The sequence below is a fragment of the Microcaecilia unicolor genome, unplaced genomic scaffold, assembly GCF_901765095.1.
Source record: "Microcaecilia unicolor unplaced genomic scaffold, aMicUni1.1, whole genome shotgun sequence".
NCBI classification, from domain to species: Eukaryota; Metazoa; Chordata; class Amphibia; order Gymnophiona; family Siphonopidae; genus Microcaecilia; species Microcaecilia unicolor.
The window spans coordinates 15144-36632 of NW_021963283.1; the positions used below are offsets into that span (position 1 = coordinate 15144).

The 21489-nt window shown below is 45.5% G+C and overlaps 1 protein-coding gene across 1 annotated transcript in view; it reads right to left on the reverse strand.

Annotated features, from left to right (window-relative positions):
* Positions 1-3307: 3307 nt before the first annotated feature.
* Positions 3308-21489, reverse strand: part of LOC115459145 (armadillo repeat-containing protein 4-like) — a 102800-nt gene continuing 84618 nt past the window's right edge. The window contains exon 7 of the mRNA XM_030189019.1: positions 3308-3379. Within this exon, the coding sequence (XP_030044879.1) occupies positions 3308-3379 (72 nt within the window). The remainder of the gene's footprint in view (positions 3380-21489) is intronic.

Sequence of the window (21489 nt, forward strand, 5' to 3'; positions counted from 1 at the left end):
AGCATCCTGTCACCGACAGTGGCCAATCCAGGTCAAGGGCACCTGGCACGCTCCCCAAACGTAAAAACATTCCAGACAAGTTATACCTAAAAATGCGGAATTTTTCCAAGTCCATTTAATAGCGGTCTATGGACTTGTCCTTTAGGAATCTATCTAACCCCTTTTTAAACTCCGTCAAGCTAACCGCCCGTACCACGTTCTCCGGCAACGAATTCCAGAGTCTAATTACACGTTGGGTGAAGAAATATTTTCTCCGATTCGTTTTAAATTTACCACACTGTAGCTTCAACTCATGCCCTCTAGTCCTAGTATTTTTGGATAGCGTGAACAGTCGCTTCACATCCACCCGATCCATTCCACTCATTATTTTATACACTTCTATCATATCTCCCCTCAGCCGTCTCTTCTCCAAGCTGAAAAGACCTAGCCTTCTCAGCCTCTCTTCATAGGAAAGTCGTCCCATCCCCACTATCATTTTCGTCGCCCTTCGCTGTACCTTTTCCAATTCTACTATATCTTTTTTGAGATACGGAGACCAGTACTGAACACAATACTCCAGGTGCGGTCGCACCATGGAGCGATACAACGGCATTATAACATCCGCACACCTGGACTCCATACCCTTCCTAATAACACCCAACATTCTATTCGCTTTCCTAGCCGCAGCAGCACACTGAGCAGAAGGTTTCAGCGTATCATCGACGACGACACCCAGATCCCTTTCTTGATCCGTAACTCCTAACGCGGAACCTTGCAAGACGTAGCTATAATTCGGGTTCCTCTTACCCACATGCATCACTTTGCACTTGTCAACATTGAACTTCATCTGCCACTTGCACGCCCATTCTCCCAGTCTCGCAAGGTCCTCCTGTAATCGTTCACATTCCTCCTGCGACTTGACGACCCTGAATAATTTTGTGTCATCGGCGAATTTAATTACCTCACTAGTTATTCCCATCTCTAGGTCATTTATAAATACATTAAAAAGCAACGGACCCAGCACAGACCCCTGCGGGACCCCACTAACTACCCTCCTCCACTGAGAATACTGGCCACGCAATCCTACTCTCTGCTTCCTATCTTTCAACCAGTTCTTAATCCATAATAATACCCTACCTCCGATTCCATGACTCTGCAATTTCTTCAGGAGTCTTTCGTGCGGCACTTTGTCAAACGCCTTCTGAAAATCCAGATATACAATATCAACCGGCTCCCCATTGTCCACATGTTTGCTTACCCCCTCAAAAAAATGCATTAGATTGGTGAGGCAAGACTTCCCTTCACTAAATCCGTGCTGACTTTGTCTCATCAGTCCATGTTTTTGTATATGCTCTGCAATTTTATTCTTAATAATAGCCTCCACCATCTTGCCCGGCACCGACGTCAGACTCACCGGTCTATAATTTCCCGGATCTCCTCTGGAACCCTTCTTAAAAATCGGAGTAACATTGGCTACCCTCCAGTCTTCCGGTACTACACTCGATTTTAGGGACAGATTGCATATTTCTAACAGTAGCTCCGCAAGTTCATTTTTTAGTTCTATTAATACTCTGGGATGAATACCATCAGGTCCCGGTGATTTACTACTCTTCAGCTTGCTGAACTGAACCATTACATCCTCCAAGGTTACAGAGAATTTGTTTAGTTTCTCCGACTCCCCCGCTTCAAATATTCTTTCCGGCACCGGTGTCCCCCCCAAATCCTCCTCGGTGAAGACCGAAGCAAAGAATTCATTTAATTTCTCCGCTACGGCTTTGTCCTCCTTGATCGCCCCTTTAACACCATTTTCGTCCAGCGGCCCAACCGACTCTTTGGCCGGTTTCCTGCTTTTAATGTATCTAAAAAAATTTTTACTATGTATTTTTGCTTCCAACGCTAATTTCTTCTCAAAGTCCTTTTTTGCCCTCCTTATCTCCGCTTTGCATTTGGCTTGGCATTCCTTATGATCTATCCTGTTACTTTCAGTTGGTTCTCTTCTCCACTTTCTGAAGGATTGTTTTTTGGCTCTAATGATTTCCTTTATCTTACTGTTTAGCCACGCCGGCTGACGTTTAGTCTTTTTTCCCTTTTTTCTAATACGTGGAATATATTTGTCCTGAACCTCCAGGATGGACCAATTGTCCTATGATCACTAGTTCCTGACAATCCCAAACTCATATGCCCTGTGGAAGTAAAGATATGAATGTCTTTGTGATAAAGCAATTTGGAGGGACTTTTAGGATTCAGTCCACATCTTTTCAATAGTAGCAAAGGACAAACTGAATTCAACTACAGTAGTTATTTCCCTATTGGTAGAGAATTTATAATGTAAGACGGCAATTCTATAATTAGGCGTCCCAGTGGTGTGCCAATTCTATAACGGCATCTGTGTGCCAATATGTCATTATAGAATACTAGCATAACTTACCATTAATGCACCTAAAATGTATGCTCCAGCAGTTACACCAGCCATACAACTGGCATGACTGTTAGCACATATAAATTCTAGTATTCTATAAGTTAGGCATGTAAATAGGAGCCCTGCCCACATGTACACCTCCCTTAAATAACATGTGCCCTTATGGAATAGTGCATACTACACTTGTGTAACTGCCAGTTTTCTTGATACTTACATGCACATGTAGATACTGTAGGTATCTAGTTATAAAATTGTCTTTCAAGTTTGTACCTGAGGCAATGGAGAGTTAGGTGACTTGCCCAAGGTCATAAGGGGCATCAGCTGGATTTGAAGCCTGGCTTCTGTGGTTCTCAGTCCTCTGTTCTAACCATCAGGTTACCCTTCCACTTCCAAAAGGTGTGGAGTTGCATTTTAGGAAGGATGTGCAAACCAGAATTAAGACATTGAGGTCAAAACATCTCAAGTTCCGCTAGTATTTTAGGCCAAGGTCTATAAATGTAGACCCTGTTCTATTAAGAAATGGATGCTTATGTGCAAGTTACGTGCAGTAGAAGCCTTTATTTTAGAACTATAATTATCTAAAATATCAATGGAGGCAAAAGAGGCATATAAATGTGTATGTTCTGAAATAGCAACAAAATGTAAAATCAACATAACTTTACTTATTCTACTCACCGATAGTGCATTATAACAAAAATCAAAAGGTGATGATTCAGAAAACAAATTTAACTTAAATAATTGCTCAACTTTTTAACCAAAAAAATTGCCTGCTGAATTAAATCCCATTGAAATAAAGATGGGGTATCATAGTCATGCTCCACTACAGCTCCATCAAAATTGTGGCTGACTCAAGGGGATATTATAATCATTTACCCCAATTTTTACATTTTTATAACAAAAACAGTGCACTTAGCTGCATGACTTGTTTGAAGCAATATGATAGCTCAAGTCCCAACACCAGCATTTCGGCATGAACAATGCCTGTATCAAGAGAATTTGCAAACAATAATTTATAATGTTCTTTCAAAACATCAAGCACCTGGGAACACAAAATGAAAAATTAATTCACATGAACTAAAAAAAAAATCTCTGATAAATTACTCTGTTACAAAAATGACTGTTCTTCTCCTCAAATGCCATGGTCATAAGGTATGCACACTACATGCATACATACCTCCCATTCTATCTCACAATTTAGTGCTGTGGGTGTAACTGTGTTATATTTGTAAATCAAGCATTGATGCAATAACAAAGCATTTACCCCCCCCCCCCCCCCCCCCCCGGAGATAAACAGCCTTTTACAAAACCACGCTAGTGATTCCCGGTGCGGCAAATAAGAGGAAGCCTTTAGGAATAGAATGGGCTTCCTCTCATTTGCCACCCAGGAATCGCTAGTGCAGTTTAGTAAAAGAGGTCTAAAGTTAGCTGTTTAATTACTGTGACATACAATCCTTTAAATGTATGATGTCAAATACTGTGGGAGACAACTGAGTTTCCAATCAGGCCTTGTTGATACCATTCTTGTGCTCTATTGAGTCCTTAATGGGTGCATGGTTTTCCCTATGAATGCCAGAGAGCACAGTCAAAAAAATCAAATGACTCCAGCTGAAGCAAATGTGGTGAAAGCGAATGCTACATACCTGTAGAAGGTGTTCTCCGAGGACAGCAGGCTGATTATTCTCACTGATGGGTGACGTCCACGGCAGCCCCCTCCAATCAGAAACTTCACTAGCAAAGGCACCGCGCATGCGCGGCCGTCTTTCCGCCCGAACCGGCTCGTGTTCGTCAGTCCCGTATGTAGCAAGACAAAGACAAGGGAAGACACAACTCCAAAGGGGAGGCGGGCGGGTTTGTGAGAACAATCAGCCTGCTGTCCTTGGAGAATACCTTCTACAGGTATGTAGCATTCGCTTTCTCCGAGGACAAGCAGGCTGCTTGTTCTCACTGATGGGGTATCCCTAGCCCCCAGGTTCACTCAAAACAACAAACATGGTCAATTGGGCCTCGCAACGGCGAGGACGTAACTGAGATTGACCTAACAACTTATCCAACTAACTGAGAGTGTAGCCTGGAACAGAATAAACATGTGCCTAGGGGGGTGGAGTTGGATTCTAAACCCCGAACAGATTCTGAAGCACTGACTGCCGTGGGCCTGAAGTCTGGAACAGAACTGAGGGACCTTGTGGTTGGCTCGAGATGCAAAGAGATCTACCAAGGGGGTGCCCCACACCTGGAAGATCTGGCGCACTACTCTGGAGTTGAGCGACCACTTGTGAGGTTGCATAATCCTGCTCAACCTGTCGGCCAGACTGTTGTTTACGCCTGCCAGATATGTGGCTTGGAGCAACATGCCGTAACGGCGAGCCCACAGCCACATGCTGACGGCCTCCTGACACAGGGGGCGAGATCCGGTGCCCCCCTGCTTGTTGATGTAATACATGGCAACCTGGTTGTCTGTCTGAATTTGGATAATTTGGTGGGACAGCCGATCTCTGAAAGCCTTCAGAGCATTCCAGACCGCTCGTAACTCCAGAAGATTGATCTGCAGATCGCGTTCCTGGAGGGACCAGCTTCCCTGGGTGTGAAGCCCATCGACATGAGCTCCCCACCCCAGGAGAGACGCATCCGTAGTCAGCACTTTTTGTGGCTGAGGAATTTGGAAAGGACGTCCCAGAGTCAAATTGGACCAAATCGTCCACCAATACAGGGATTTGAGAAACCTCGTGGACAGGTGGATCACGTCTTCTAGATCCCCAGCAGCCTGAAACCACTGGGAAGCTAGGGTCCATTGAGCGGATCTCATGTGAAGGCGGGCCATGGGAGTCACATGAACTGTGGAGGCCATGTGGCCCAGCAATCTCAACATCTGCCAAGCTGTGATCTGCTGGGACGCTCGCACCCGCGAGACGAGGGACAACAAGTTGTTGGCTCTCGTCTCTGGGAGATAGGCACGAGCCGTCCGAGAATTCAGCAGAGCTCCTATGAATTCGAGTCTCTGAACTGGAAGAAGATGGGACTTTGGATAATTTATCACAAACTCCAGTAGCTCCAGGAGGCGAATAGTCATCTGCATGGACTGTAGAGCTCCTGCCTCGGATGTGTTCTTCACCAGCCAATCGTCGAGCTAGGGGTACACGTGTACTCCCAGCCTGCGAAGCGCCGCTGCTACTACAGCCAAGCACTTCGTGAACACTCTGGGCGCAGAGGCGAGCCCAAAGGGTAGCACACAGTACTGGAAGTGACGTGTGCCCAGCTGAAATCGCAGATACTGTCTGTGAGCTGGCAGTATCGGGATGTGTGTGTAGGCGTCCTTCAAGTCCAGAGAGCATAGCCAATCGTTTTCCTGAATCATGGGAAGAAGGGTGCCCAGGGAAAGCATCCTGAACTTTTCCTTGACCAGATATTTGTTCAGGGCCCTTAGGTCTAGGATGGGACGCATCCCCCCTGTTTTCTTTTCCACAAGGAAGTACCTGGAATAGAATCCCAGCCCATCTTGCCCGGATGGCACGGGCTCGACCGCATTGGCGCTGAGAAGGGCGGAGAGTTCCTCTGCAAGTACCTGCTTGTGCTGGAAGCTGTAAGACTGAGCTCCCGGTGGGCAATTTGGAGGTTTGGAGACCAAATTGAGGGTGTATCCTTGCCGGACTATTTGAAGAACCCACTGATCGGAGGTTATGAGAGGCCACCTTTGGTGAAAAACTTTCAACCTCCCCCCGACCAGCAGATCGCCCGGCACTGACACGTTGATGTCGGCTATGCTCTGCTGGAGCCAGTCAAAAGCTCGCCCCTTGCTTTTGCTGGGGAGCCGAGGGGCCTTGCTGAGGCGCACGCTGCTGACGAGAGCGAGCGCGCTGGGGCTTAGCCTGGGCCGCAGGCTGTCGAGAAGGAGGATTGTACCTACGCTTACCAGAAGAGTAGGGAACAGTCTTCCTTCCCCCATAAAAATGTCTACCTGTGGAGGTAGAAGCTGAAGGCTGCCAGCGGGAGAACTTGTCGAAAGCGGTATCCCGCTGGTGGAGCTGCTCTACCACCTGTTCGACCTTCTCTCCAAAAATATTGTCCGCACGGCAAGGCAAGTCCGCAATCCGCTGCTGGATCCTATTCTCCAGGTCGGAGGCACGCAGCCATGAGAGTCTGTGCATCACCACACCTTGAGCAGCGGCCCTGGACGCAACATCAAAGGTATCATATACCCATCTGGCCAGGAATTTTCTGCACGCCGTCAGCTGCCTGACCACCTCCTGAAATGGCTTGGCTTGCTCAGGAGGGAGCTTGTCCACCAAGCCCGCCAACTGCCGCACATTGTTCTGCATGTGTATGCTCGTGTAGAGCTGGTAAGACTGAATTTTGGCCATGAGCATAGAGGAATGGTAAGCCTTCCTCCCAAAGGAGTCTAAGGTTCTAGAGTCTTTGCCCGGGGGCGCCGAAGCATGCTCCCTAGAACTCTTAGCCTTCTTTAGGGCCAAATCCACAACTCCAGAGTCGTGAGGCAACTGAGTGCGCATCAGCTCTGGGTCCCCATGGATCCGGTACTGGGACTTGATCTTCTTGGGAATGTGGGGATTACTTAGAGGCTTGGTCAAGTTCGCCAGCAATGTCTTTTTGAGGACATGATGCATGGGTACTGTGGACGCTTCCTTAGGTGGAGAAGGATAGTCCAGGAGCTCAAACATTTCAGCCCTGGGCTCGTCCTCCACAACCACCGGGAAGGGGATGGCCATAGACATCTCCCGGACAAAGGCCGCAAAAGACAGACTCTCAGGAGGAGAAAGCTGCCTTTCAGGGGAGGGAGTGGAATCAGAAGGAAGGCCATCAGACTCCTCGTCAGAGAAATACCTGATGTCCTCCTCCTCCTCCGAGGCCTCACCATCGGTATCAGACACAAGTTCACGAACCTGTGTCTGAAGCCGTGCCCGGCTCGAATCCGTGGAACCATGGCCACGGTGTGAGCATCGAGAGGTAGACTCCCTCACCCGCACTGGCGAAGCTTCCTCCGCCGACGTCGTCGAGGAGCCTTCCTGGGAGGCGACCGCAGTCGGTACCGCAAGCGGCACCGATGTCGGAGACCTCACCCCGGGCAAGGGGCCAACCGGCGCCTCACTCAACGGTACCGGTGGCGCAAGCACCCCCGGTACCGGAGGGGAAGGGCGCAACAGCTCTCCCAAGATCTCTGGAAGAACGGCCCGGAGACTCTCGTGCAGGGCGGCTGTGGAGAAAGACATAGAAGCCGATGCAGGCGTCGAGGTCAGAGTCTGTTCCGGGCGTGGAGGCTGTTCCGGGCTGTCCAAGGTGGAGCGCATCGACACCTCCTGAATAGAGGGTGAGCGGTCCTCCCGGTGCCGATGCCTACTGGGTGCCGACTCCCTCGGTGACCCAGAGCTCTCGGTACCGATGCGGGAAGGAGACCGGTGTCGATGCTTCTTTGATTTTTTCAAACGAAGCATGTCACCGGAGCTTCCCGGTACCGACGAGGAGGACGTAGAATCCAACCGTCGCTTCCTCGGGGCCGAGGCCAAAGGAGGTCGGTCTCGGGTGGGGCTGTACCACAGGAGCCCTCAGGGTAGGGGGAGACCCACCCGAAGGCTCACCGCCACCAGCAGGGGAATGGACAGCCCTCACCTGCACTTCAGTCGAAGCACCGCCGTCCGACGACATCAGCACTAGTGGAGGTCCCGGTACCACCGACGCCGCCTTCCGATGTCTTGGCACCGATGATGCAGAGGGTCGATGCCTCGATGCAATCGATACAGTTGCCGCCGAGGTCGGAGGTCTTGACGCTGTTGACGTTGATGCACTCGATACTCCCGGTGCAGAAGCCGACAAAGAGCCCGAGAACAACACGTTCCACTGGGCCAATCTCGCTACCTGAGTCCTTTTTTGTAAAAGGGCGCAAAGACTACAGGCCTGCGGGCGGTGCCCAGCCCCCAGACACTGAAGACACGATGCGTGCCTATCAGTGAGCGAGATTACCCGGGCGCACTGGGTGCACTTCTTGAAGCCGCTGGGAGACTTCGATGACATGGGCGGAAAAATCACGCCGGCGAAATCAAAACTTGTAATTGCGGTTAGGCACCAAAAAGAGGGGGAGAAAAATCTCGACCCGAGGCCTCAAAGGGGCCTACCCCGAAAACGAAAGGAAACTTAACGGGGCAAAAACTGGAAATACAGGAAGGGGAAAAAGACCAAAAGGCCTTTCTCCGAAATCCCTTTTTTTTTTCAAAGAAGCGAAAAGTCAAAAAGACGCGCGAGGGTCAACTTAAGTTGCGCGAACGGCGCAAACACGACCGTACCAAGCGCGGACAAAAGAAGACTGACGAACACTAGCCGGTTTGGGCGGGAAGACGGCCGTGCATGCGCGGTGCGAATGGGCGCGCGAGGACTAGCAAAGGCCTTTGCTAGTGAAGTTTCCGATTGGAGGGGCTGCCGTGGACATCACCCATCAGTGAGAACAAGCAGCCTGCTTGTCCTCGGAGAATGCCTTAATAATTAATTTAAGTCTACTGATGCTAAATTCATTGTTTGTCAAAACTTGATTGCAGACACAATTGCCACAGGGCTGATGTTCACAAATTGATGTCTAAACTTCAGAAGATGAAATCAAGTATAATCCTTTAAATTATGTGTTCTTCTGTAAGCAAATAAAGAATAATCAGACAACTCAGGATGAACATTCTATGTCAACCAAAATAAAAATAAAATGTTGAATTTATGACATATAGGTAAAAATGCCATTCTATTATCTGATTGATGTTGATATGATATAAGTAGTTGTCAATGTGCATATTTGGCTCATGTATATGCCTGTTTAGTTATTCTTGATGGACATCCTCTTTGAAAAAGATAATGGTCCCACCGGTATATTAGTCCATAAATGATGTGGATAAAAACTTGAAAAATGTAGCGACGTGTTACCCGCCAATGGTTTACAACAAACAGAATAGTCAAAATTATCTCCTGCTTTAGATATCAGAATATCTAGAAATGTTATTGATTTAGTACTATAAGTACAGGTAAACTGTAAATCAGTCACATCCATTCAACCACACAAAAAGCTGATCCAACTGTTCTTACGTATCTGTCCAGAGAATAAGAATGTCATCTATAAATTGCTACCATAATGCTATAGTCACTTTAGGACTTCTTTTACTTAGCCGCACTAGCGATTCCTGAATGGCAAATGAGAGGAAGCCCATAGGAATTGAATAGGTTTCCTCTCATTTGATGCGCCGGGAATCGCTAACTTGGCTTAGTTAAAGGGCCCTTATTTATTTATTCCATTATTTAGCCCGTTCTCCCATAGTGCCCAGAACAGGTTACAGAATTGCATTCAAAATATAATAAAACAATACAATATAAAACAAAACAATATTAAATTTAATAGTTACAACCTGACAATTTCTATTACAACTTATCATACTGCTAAATTAAAACAAGCAAGTTATAATAGCCGTACAAAATCCTACAAGATCATTAATAGATCAGACAGAGGGAGGAACCTTATTCCACAACCAGGTCATAAAATAAGAGTAAGCTCGAGCAAACGTCAAGTGAAAAGCATGGCAAGTGGTAAAAGAAAACAACTCTCATGCCGAAAATGTAATAATTGCTTAGGAGTATAAATTGGCAGTTTATCGGAAACACATTGTGGTGCCATACCCTGAAACACTTTAAACACCAACACCAGCATTTTAAAAATATGTTTCTCAACAGGGCCGTGCCAACGCGGTAAGCGAGGTAAGCGTGGCAGGGGAGCGCCATCCTCTGGGGGCGCCCCACCGCGCCATGCTTGCCTCGCCCTCCCGCTCCCATGTCCCAACTGCCCGCCCTCTTCTTCCCCCAACAAAATCTCTTTTAAATTTACCTCCGTCCGGCTGGCAGGGCAGCGAACGGCGCAGCGTCAGTGAAGGAGGTGGTGCTCCCGACGTCTCTACTAGTCTTCCCTTCGCTCAATGCCCCGCCTTCTTCTGACGTCATTTCCTTGACATCAGAAGAAGGCGGGACATTGAGCGAAGGGAAGACTAGTAGAGACGTCAGGAGCGCCGCCTCCTTCACTGACGCTGCGCCGTTCGCTGCCCTGCCAGCCGGACGGAGGTAAATTTAAAAGAGATTTTGTTGGGGGGAGAAGAGGGCAGGCAGTTGGGACATAGGAGTGGGAGGGCAGGGGAGAGAGGACAGCGATCATCTTCACGGGGGGGGGGGGGGGGCGCGCTCTAACCGCTTGTCTGCGGGGCGTGGCAGCACCCGATCCCTTGCAGGGGGGCGCCACGGCACCCGATCCCTTGCAGGGGGGCGCCACGGCACCCGATCCCTTGCAGGGGGGCGCCACAGACCCTTGGCACGGCCCTGTTTCTTAAATGGAAGCCAATGCAAAGAAGAAAGAGTAGGTGTGATATGCTCATGCATATCTAAATTCTTCAAAAGCTGAGCAGCTGCATTTTGAACACACTGGAGTCTTCAGGTAACCCCACAAACAATGCGTTGCAATAATCAATGCGTGAAACAACAATAAGTATAAAGCAACTGACCAAAATCAGACTCTGTGAAATAAGTACAAATCCTGCATAGTTGATATATTGAGAAATATGGATGATCAAAATTTAGTCCAGAATCTAACAAAACTCCCACACTATGTACTTGGTCTTTTGCCATTATATTAGACCCTTCCCATAATAAAGATGGACAAGAAACTTAACAAATACCTCTATGAATCTATAAGAATTCGGTTTGAGACACATTCAATTGTAACTTATTCAGCATCATCCATTCCTTTTATTCAGTCAAACATATCTGTAATCTAATTGGCCCTCTTGGGCTGATCCCAGCGAAACATATAATTAAATATCATCAGTAAATGAATGGATATGAATTCCATGTCTCAACGCAATATCAATAACTGGGACACAAAGATTAAAAAGCAATGGAGACAATAGAGCATCTTGTGGTACACCATATTTTAAAAATTTAGGTTTAGAAAGTTCAGATTCAACCAACACACTCTGAGACCTATTCTCAACCAGAGTAGCGCAACATCACAAATTCCAATTTCCATTAATCTAGTTAATAAAATTATGTGATCAAGTCTATCAAAGGTGGCACTTAAATCCAATATAACCAATAAGGCATCATTCCCTTTATCTAAATATTTTCAATAGTCATCAACAATATCTAACAAAATAGTTTCCATACTATAGAACTTCCTAAAACCAGACAAACTCAAAAAGAAACCTCTCCTTTTCAAAAAAATCAAGTCATTATATTAAAATCACCATTTCTAAACCTTTAGATAGAGAGGTGTGGTAGCCGTGTTAGTCCACTCTTAAAGGTTATCAATAGAAATCAAACAAAGTAAGGAAGAAGGGCAACCTTCGAAAGCTAATCAAGAAATGTATTAAGTTATGTCCAATAAAAAAGGTATCATCTTATTTTCTTTTCCATGTTTTATTTTGTTTGATTTCTATTAATAAACCTTTAGATAAAAATGGCAAATTAGACATCGGTCTCATGTTACCAGGCAGACCTGTTTCTAATGTAGGTTTTCTTAATACTGGTCAAACTACTGCAGTCTTCCAAGCCTTAGGTACAATTCCCAACCTCAAAGATTCATTAATCAAAGGTATAACAGACTTACAGTAAGTGTTACATCTTTCACAGCCAATAGTAAAGTTGAAGAACATGAAGGATCAAAAATTAAAACTGAAGGACACAAGGAAGCAATTAATAAGGTCATCCAATGAAACAGCCTGAAATTGACTTAAATTATTACATTTAGGCCTCTTCTGAACACAGAAGGATTAGGTTGAAAAAATCCACATATATATTGGCTACATCTGGGGCAACTGTGGTCCCTATCACTGATTCTTTGATTTGATAGTACAAATTGTCTTGAAACTGAAAATGTTTTATATGCAACGCAATCTTAGCCAACTAAAGCAAAAATGAGGTAACTTGACAAGGATGAGGCCATGTTTCCAATAACTGAAAAGTTATTTTCAAAACTTGCTGCTGAGAGACATTGGTGTATAATGATTCAATATTAGATACCACTAAAAACAACTAAGTAGAGGGGATGGTGAATTGCTCTAGTATTGTGATAACGTGATCCGAATCTTCAATAAATGAGTCTTCTTTCAGACTAAAAGGTCATAAAACATCTACAAATCTCAACAGTGGCTCTAATAGAGATCCCTTAGCAGAAATAATGTGACACCCTGGTGGGTTGTTCAAAATTTATGAATCTTTAGAACTATATTGTTATGATTGGGGTCAGAACCCCTCTCAAACTTACCTCTTTCCTGGGGGTCAGCTTCTTTGCTGGCTTCTGTTTCTTTTGTCTGTCCTTTCTGAGCTGCTGGCATTGTCTCTCTGTGCTGGCAGCTTCCAGCAGCATGGAGCTAATTGTTTCACTTTACTACAGCTGTGTGGGTGGGTGGACTGAGTTAGCTCTACCTCTCTTTGGGTGTACTGGCTTCAAGTGCTTCACGGTTTTGCATTGGTGTGGGTTGGGCCTCTATGGGTTTCAGTGTGCTCTCTGGGTCAGTGTGCTTTTGCCTAGGTCTAGGGAGTGTGACATCATCAGGGAGGGCCTTGATAAGGAAGTGGTGTTGTTTCCTTCAGAGCCTTTGCAACAGTGGTGTTTGCTTTAGGTAGGGTGGTGCAGTGTGCACTTCTGACTTTGTGTCTAGTTTCCCTGCTTGATTTTGCTAAGGTCCAGGTTAGTGTTAGTGCAATGTGCACTGGTGACTGTGTGTTTAGCTTTCCTGCTTTTCCCTTATGGTTCCCCTGCTTTCCCCTCTTGGTTTTGGAAGCATTGCTGTGTGTAGGGCTTTGGAAGCTCTGTTGCTGATAGAAGTACTTCAGGGTTTGGTGGTGTTAGGAACACTGCAGAGTTTGCTGTTAGAAGTACTTCTGGTGTCTGTGCTATTGGGAGCATTGCAGTCTTTGCTGTTGGTGTTTGGTGCTTTAGAAGCACTTTTGGGCTTATGTGTTAGCTTCCCTGCTTTTTCCTTGTTGATCCCCTGTCTTCCCTTTTAGTGCTAGGAGCTCTTCTGGTTGCTTGCCAGAGTAGTGCTTAGGAAGCACCTTGTTAGTTTTGTATCTAGCTGGCTAGAGCAGTGCTTAGGTAGCTTGTTAGTTTTGTGTTTAGCTTTTTAGTGTAGAGCTCTGCTTGTAGCTTGGTGCTTAGTAGCACCTGTGTTAGCTTTGTGTTTAGTTCCCTGCTCTGTTAGTTTAGGGCTTAGAAAGTCCCTTTGTTGAGCAGGGCTTAGGAGCTCCTGTTTAGTATAGGGCTTAGGAAGTCCTTTTGTCAGTTTACTGTTAGGAACACTCCTGCTGGTTTAGGGCTTGGGAGCACGTAGATCAGTTTAGGTTTAGGAGCACTTCTGTTTCCAGTCCTGGTCCCTGTGTCATCCGGTATCCAGTAAGTCCTGCCGGCTACTCGAACCCAGGAGCTCAACTCCTGGGGGGGCTTAGTAGCTAAGTGCAGGTGAAGCTGTGCAGACCAGTCCAGTGTGCTCCGGTCCGGTGTGTGTTCCAGTCCTGTGTCCTCCAGTCCGGGGGATTGCAGTCCAGTGTTCCAGTCCTGTGTCCTCCAGTCCAGGGGATTCCAGTCCATGTGTTCCGGTTTGCTGGGCAGTGCCTGCAGTCCCTGCCGGTGTGCTTACCCAGTGTTGGTTGGTGGGTTTTGCCTGCTGCTGTCGCTCCTCGGCAGCAGCCCAAGGGCTCACGTTTGCTCCAGAGCCCGGCCCCGCGGGCTCTGAACCTGAGAACCTGACATATATATAGGAACGGCATTCTTGGATATCAATCTTTAGAACTTACTGGATCATGATCCTAGGGGAGAGGTTCAGTCATTCATATTACAAGTAATGGAGGAAGCTCAAATTGAAGGCTTTTTGACATTTAAGGAACAAGCTTCTATGAAAGGAGATACCACCGAGTGCAATAACTGGAAGGACATCATGCTTTTATCAGTCCCACACAAAGATTTTGGCATGATATTATGCCATTGCCTGAGATATGGCATAATATAATGAGGGGAAAAGGCTGGATTCTGTAAAGGATGATCAGCTATCAAACATTATGCAACATCACTGAACAAAGCATAGAATTCCAAACACCAATGTCAATAAATTGTGTTGATTTCAAGAACGCATATGACAGGCCCACCTTAGTCCCACCCAAAACATGCCCCTTGCTATATGCATATTTTTCAGTTTAAGATGTGTATATATCCTAGCTTTGTAAAATTGGGATTTAAACATCTATGCATATAAATATCTAAATGCCAGTTTGTTAACATCTAGAGTGCTTCTAAAATCAGTGTCAAGGAACAGAATTTTAGATGGGATGTCCAGCTCAGAATATAGATGTCCAAGTCTGTACGTCACATATTGATGCCCATTTCTCATGTACTTCTACTACTACTCTATTTCTATATTTCTACTAGATGTACGCAGTGCTGCCAACATACAGCTTGTTCTAAAACACATGAGAAATGGACGTCCATATGCTGGTGATGTCCATCATGAACATCCATTTAACAAACTAGTTAAATGTAAACCTGAATAAGTTATTTAAGTTAAATTGTTTTCTGAACCATCACCTTTTATGATTTTTGTCTGAAATAGCAAGTATGTGCCAAAACACACACATTTATATTTGTCATTTTAGAAACATACATGTGTATTTTTCCTGAAGCCGTCACAGAGCTCATTATCCTCTGCCAGTTTTGCTTGGGGGGGTGGGGGGGAGGGAATTAAGGGAGTTATCTCCCAGTTGAGCATTGCTCAAGAGGAGCACTTTTCAGAAACCTAGACATCCCAGGTTGCAGATGTAAATCCTAACTTCAATCTTTTTGGACCCAGACCTGCATTCCCCTTCTGAAATGGGGGAACACGATTTATATTTTTAGGCCCACCCTAGTCCCACCGAAAACATGCCCCCTTGCTATACGCATGTTTTTGAGTTTTAGATGTGTATATCCTGACTTTGTAAAATTGAGATTTAAACATCTATGCATATAAATATCTAAATGCCAGTTTGATACCATTAGGTACAACAGCAGTACAATGCACTACTTATATTGTGAACCCACTAGAGACAGACCTAATACCTGTAAAATGAAACTGTAAACTGCTTAGGTCTATGTGGCATATAAATACTGAAATGAATGAATGAATCTAAAACATGAAGAGTGCTTCTAAAATCAGTGCCATAAACCAGAATATTTGATGGGATATCCAACTCAGAATATGGATGTCCAAGTCTGTACATCACATATGGATGCCCATTTCTCATGTACTACTACTACTACTACTACTACTACTACTACTATTCTACTTATTTCTATATTGCTACTAGATGAATACAGTGCTGTCAACATACAGCTTGATCTAAAACACATGAGAAATGGACGTCCATATGCTGGTGATATCCATCATGAACATCCTGAAAATGCCCAAATTTTGAACAGGGCAAAACAAGGGACATAGCTGTCTTTGTGGCAGCATAAGAACACCCATGTTACAAAATGGCCACACAAGGAGAAGGGTAGCCTAATGGTTAGAATAGTGGGCTGAGAACCAGTGGACCCTGGATCAAATCCTACTTCAGCTGCTTTTGTGGGTTTGATTTTTTTTTTTTTTTTAATTGTGAGCCCTTTGGAGTCAGAAAAATACCTATTGTATCTGAATGTACACCACTTCAATTGCCTTCAGGCTTGCAAGTTTCTTATACATTCAGGTACAGTAGATATTTTTCTGTCCCTGGAGAGTTCACAATTTTTTAAAAAAGGGCATGATATTCAGCTGGCGGCAATCAGCGTTTTGCTGACTGCTGCCAGCATTATACCTGGAAGGTCACTGCTAGGTCATGTCTGGGCTCCTGCATTGAATTTCTGGGTATATGGAGATGACAAAAACATAGCTAGTTAAGTGCGATATTCGGCACTTAATCGGCTATGAAGAATCACATAAAGTGAATTTACTCACCTGCAGCAGGTGTTCTCCGAGGATAGAAGGACATGTATTCTCACATATGGATGACATTGTCCAACAGAGTCTGGTGTGGATGCTACCCAGTGTTCTGTTACTTTAAGAAGCCTTTGGCAGCATCACGCTGCGCATGCATGAGTGCCTTCTCACACAGCATGAGCACACAGAACCAGCAATACAATATCACAGCTAAAAGAATACAACTTCTAGCGGAGATGGGACAGGATGTGAGAATATATGTCCTGCGGTCCTTGAAGAACACCTTCTACAAGTGAGTTAACTGTTTCTCATATATAGGAATTCCAAGCTACCAGGCTCACTGAAAAACAAAGGATAACAGGGACTTACAACAGCAAAGCCAACTAGAAACCAATCAACCTGAACTTATAAACAGTCTTGTTCTAAGGATACAGTTTGGACAGAATAAAAATGGGCCTAGGAGGATGGAGTTGGATTTTAGACACCAAACAAATTCTGCAGAACTGTCTGAATGAACCGTCACATCAGGTATTCTGTTAAAGGCAGTAATGAGATGTGAATGTGTGGATTGAAGACCACACTGCAGCTTTGCCAATCTCTTTAATGGAGGCTGATCACAAGTGGGCTACTGATGCAGCTATGGCTCTGACACTGTGAGCTGTGACACGACCCTCAAGAGCCAGACCAACCTGAGCATAAGTGAATGATATACAATCTGCAAGTCAATTAGAATGCGATTACCAATGGCTGTCCCCATCTTGCTTGGGTCAAGAGAAATGAAACGCTGGGTGGACTGTCTATGGGTTTTAGACTACTCCAGACAGAAGGATATGGCTTGCTTGCAGTCAAAAATGTGCAGTGCACTTTCGCTGGGATGGATGTGAGGTTTTTGGAAAAATACTGGAACTATTGACTGATTAAGGTGGACATCTAACACTACCTTTGAAAGGAACTTAGGATGCGTGCAGAGAACTTCTCTGTTATGTTGGAATCTCATATCAGGTGGGTCAGCTAGAAAGGCCTGAAGCTTGCTGATTCTGTGTGCTGAAGTGACCGCCACCAAGAATACAACTTTCCAAGTCAAGAACTTCAGATGGCAAGAGTCTAGCTTTTATCAGCTGGGTGAGGATGAAACTGAGGTCACATGACACTATAGGAGATTTGATTGGGAACAGTCAAAAGCAAACTAGAGGCTGTAGAGATGGGTTTACCCTTTACATGGTGATGGAAAGCGCCAAGTGCACCGAGGTGAACCCTTTCAGAGTTGGTTTTGAGACCAGACTCAACGGTATAGAAGGTATCCAAGCAGCTTTTGTGTAGGGCAAGTCAAAGGATCTAGGGACCTTGCCCTCACACCAGATGACAAACCTCTTCCATTTAAAATTACATGACCTCTTAGTGGAGTTCAGGGCTGCCGGGGGGTAAAATTCCCTGGGCCCAGACTCCAAAGAGGGCCCGGTGCCGGGGTCTCTCTCTCTCCTGTTTCTGACAGGCCCCAGTGATTGTGTCCTGACAGGAGCAAGAGACAGCAAACTCTGGTGCCGGGCCCCCCTCCAGTTCTGCTCTTCACTTGTCTCTACCAATGTGCCGAGCGGTTGCTTTTCTCCTCAGGCACCAAAGCAGCCGCAAGGGCAGGGCAGGCATGGAGTGAAGAGCAGCGCTGGAGTCTTCCACTGGTGGGACCTCAGGATCCCCGCCAGCCCCAAGGTATCTCAGCTGCAGTAGCGGCGATCCTGAGTGGAGGGGAGGCAGCCGCGGCCCGGCTCAGTCTCTCGGCGGCCCTGGTGGAGTTTTTCCTGGAAGAAAGCAGGATCCGGGAGACACTCTCATGCAGATGCATGGATGCTAGCTCTATACTCTCTCAATATTCAAGCCCTGAGGGTTAGGGATTGAAGGCTGGGATGCCAAAGAGACCCCTTATACTGAATGATGAGATTCGGAAAGCAGTCCAGTCAGGGCCATGCCAACCCAGTAAGCGGGGTAAGCATGGCAGGGGGGCGCCTGCCTTCAAGGGCGCCACCGCGCCGGTCAAGTGTTATGAAAAATTAAAAAATAAACCTCTTCTGTACCGTGTTGGCGCCTATGCGCGTGCGCTGCTGCCTTCCCGTGCACAGCGCTCAGCTGTTTGGCACCGGCCCCAGCTCTTCCACGCATGGCACGCACCTTGGAGCCTCGCAGGCAGTCCGAGTCTCCGACCGCCGTCCCGTCGAGTTATTTCGAGTCGACGTTGACCGAACTTCGAAGGCCAAGGACTGGGTGTTGCCGACACCGTTGGAGTGCTGGGAGGAGAGAGAGCCGCTGCGCGGCTTGGAGGATCCGCATATATTTTGTTTTTTGCTGACATCATTTGGTAAGACATGAAAGTCACATGATCGCCCCTTGTTTTTGATTACTGTAATGGCCTGGGCCTGTTATGGGGATAAAAAGTGCATTTGAAGGCCCTGCAGGTTGGGGGAACTGGGAGTGAACCAGCTGGGATTCGGGAAGAAAGGAAAGACAAGGCAAGGAAATTTCTGTGGGGGGGGGGGGAAGAGAACAAGCTAGAATCAGGGAGGAAGGAGGGGAGACTACAAGGGCACAGGAAAGGAAAATAAGCGCTGTTGTGCCACACGGGGGGGGGGGGGGGTGCGCCAACTGATAGTCTGCAGGGAGGCACCAGAGGCCCTTGGCACGGCCCTGAGTCCAGTCTCCATGGGTCATTGGAGGCTACCTCCAGAAACAGAGGGAACTACACCTGCCTCAACCAAAAGGGAGCAATGAGAATTCTGGTTCCTCAATCCTGCTTCATATCCTTTTAATTCTTAAGAATTGGCTATAAGGCAAATTATATTTTAATGCCATGCTTGGCAACTTTTGTAGTGCAATTCACTTTGTTGATGTCTGTGGGTTTGCGATACAGGGTAGTCTCAAATTTGTCATTCACATATCTGATCATAATATCTAAAAAAGAGATCTCATCCCTACTATAGTTCAAATCAAATTTGAGATTACAATCCCTGGTGTTTAGACATGCGTGAAATGCCAAAAGTTCATCAATGTCACAATTCCAAGTCATCAATATATCTGCACAAAGACGGATTTGAGACTAAACTTTTTAAGAAGCCCACTGATACAAATACTTTCTATCATTATGATAAGTAGAGGAGTGTGGTAGCCGTGTTATTCCACTCTTAAGGTTATCAATAGAAATCAAACAAAATAAAACATGGAAAAGAAAATAAGATGATACCTTTTTTATTGGACATAACTTAATACATTTCTTGATTAGCTTTCGAAGGTTGCCCTTCTTCGTCAGATCGGAAATAAGCAAATGTGCTAGCTGACAGTGTATATAAGTGAAAACATTCAAGCATTACTATGACAGTCTGACAGGGTGGGAGGATGGGGGTGGGTCGGAGGTATGCATGGGGACATCAAAGCATATCATTGATATTCTTTTTTTTTTTTTTGCAAGAAGTCTTTATTATCAGTGAACTTGAACAAAGTTTACATAATACAAGCAACAGGCAAGCACTTCTGCTTTACATATACAAGAAGTCTAATAGTACTGCCTATATTGTAACGAGTAACAGTATCAACTGGCCTACAAGTACATTACCAAACTTCAGTAATTTTTTAGAGTTTTTTTAACAGAGTATAATAATTCCCCATCCAATCCCTGCCCCCTCCCACCCCCCCATATCATTGATATTCTAACAGGATGGGTGTGGATAGGTGAGGGATGGGGTGATCAACAGAGACATATAAGATCCACAAACCGGGAAACCCTGGCAAACCAATCATATCAGGTATTGGCACACTCACGGAAGAAATATCTGGATTCATAGAGGGTATTCTGAAACCTCTCATACACAAAACTAACAGCTTCATACAAGACACCACAGACTTTCTGAATAAATTGATAAATATCAAGCAACTACCACCTAACACCCTTCTGGTCACGATGGATGTAGAATCACTATACAGCAACATTCCACATGCGGATGGCATAGCTGCATGTGGAAGACTCCTAAAAAAATCCACACTGGACCATCAATACTCACCAGAAACTATTACAAAATTAATCAAATTCATTTTAACTCACAACTACTTCCGCTTTAACAATGATATCTATCTGCAAATAATGGGCACTGCGATGGGCACCAGGACAGCACCCCAATATGCCAACCTTTTTATGGCTGAGCTGGAAGAGACATTTCTGAATACACACCAGACCAAACCTCTAAAATACTACCGGTACATCGATGACATTTTTATGATTTGGACGGAGGGTGAAGAAACTCTGAAACAATTTTATTCTGCCTTCAATACATACCATCCTACAATCAGATTCAAAATTGACTACTCCCCAGAAAAAGTCAATTTTTTGGACACCACGGTCTCAATCAGTGATGGCTGTATACAAACATCTATATACAAGAAACCCACAGACAGATGCAGCTACCTCCACAATTCCAGCTTCCATCCTTCACATACAAAAAGATCCATCATTTACAGCCAAGCCACAAGATACCACCGTATCTGCTCTGACCCAGGGGACAGAGACAGACACCTTAAAAGCCTGAGTGCATCCTTCAAACAGAAAGGCTACACACCCAAAATAATCTCCAAGAATATTGCCTCCTCCCTCAAAACACCCAGGGAGAATCTGCTACAGTACAAGGAGAAAAAATCCACAGACAGAATTCCCCTTGTAGTGACATACAATCCAGAGCTGGAAAAACTGAGGAAAATCATAAGAGATCTACAACCTATACTCCAGGAGGATGAATTACTGAAAGAGATATTCACATCCCCACCAGTACTGGCCTTCCGACAACCACCCAACTTAAAACAGAAGCTAATCAGAAGTAAACTTCCATCACAGACTGAAAAGGAACAGAAGGGCACACGTCCCTGTAATTTATCCAGTTGCAAACTATGCCAAAATATTTCACAGGACCCCACAGTTACCCACAAAGGAAAGATATTCAACATAAAGGGATCTTTCACTTGCTCATCTTCCAATGTGGTATATATCATTCAGTGTAAAAAATGTAACGAAGGATGCTATATTGGAGAAACAGGCCAGATGCTTAAGACAAGATTCAATTTACATAGACATCACATGAACAATACAGC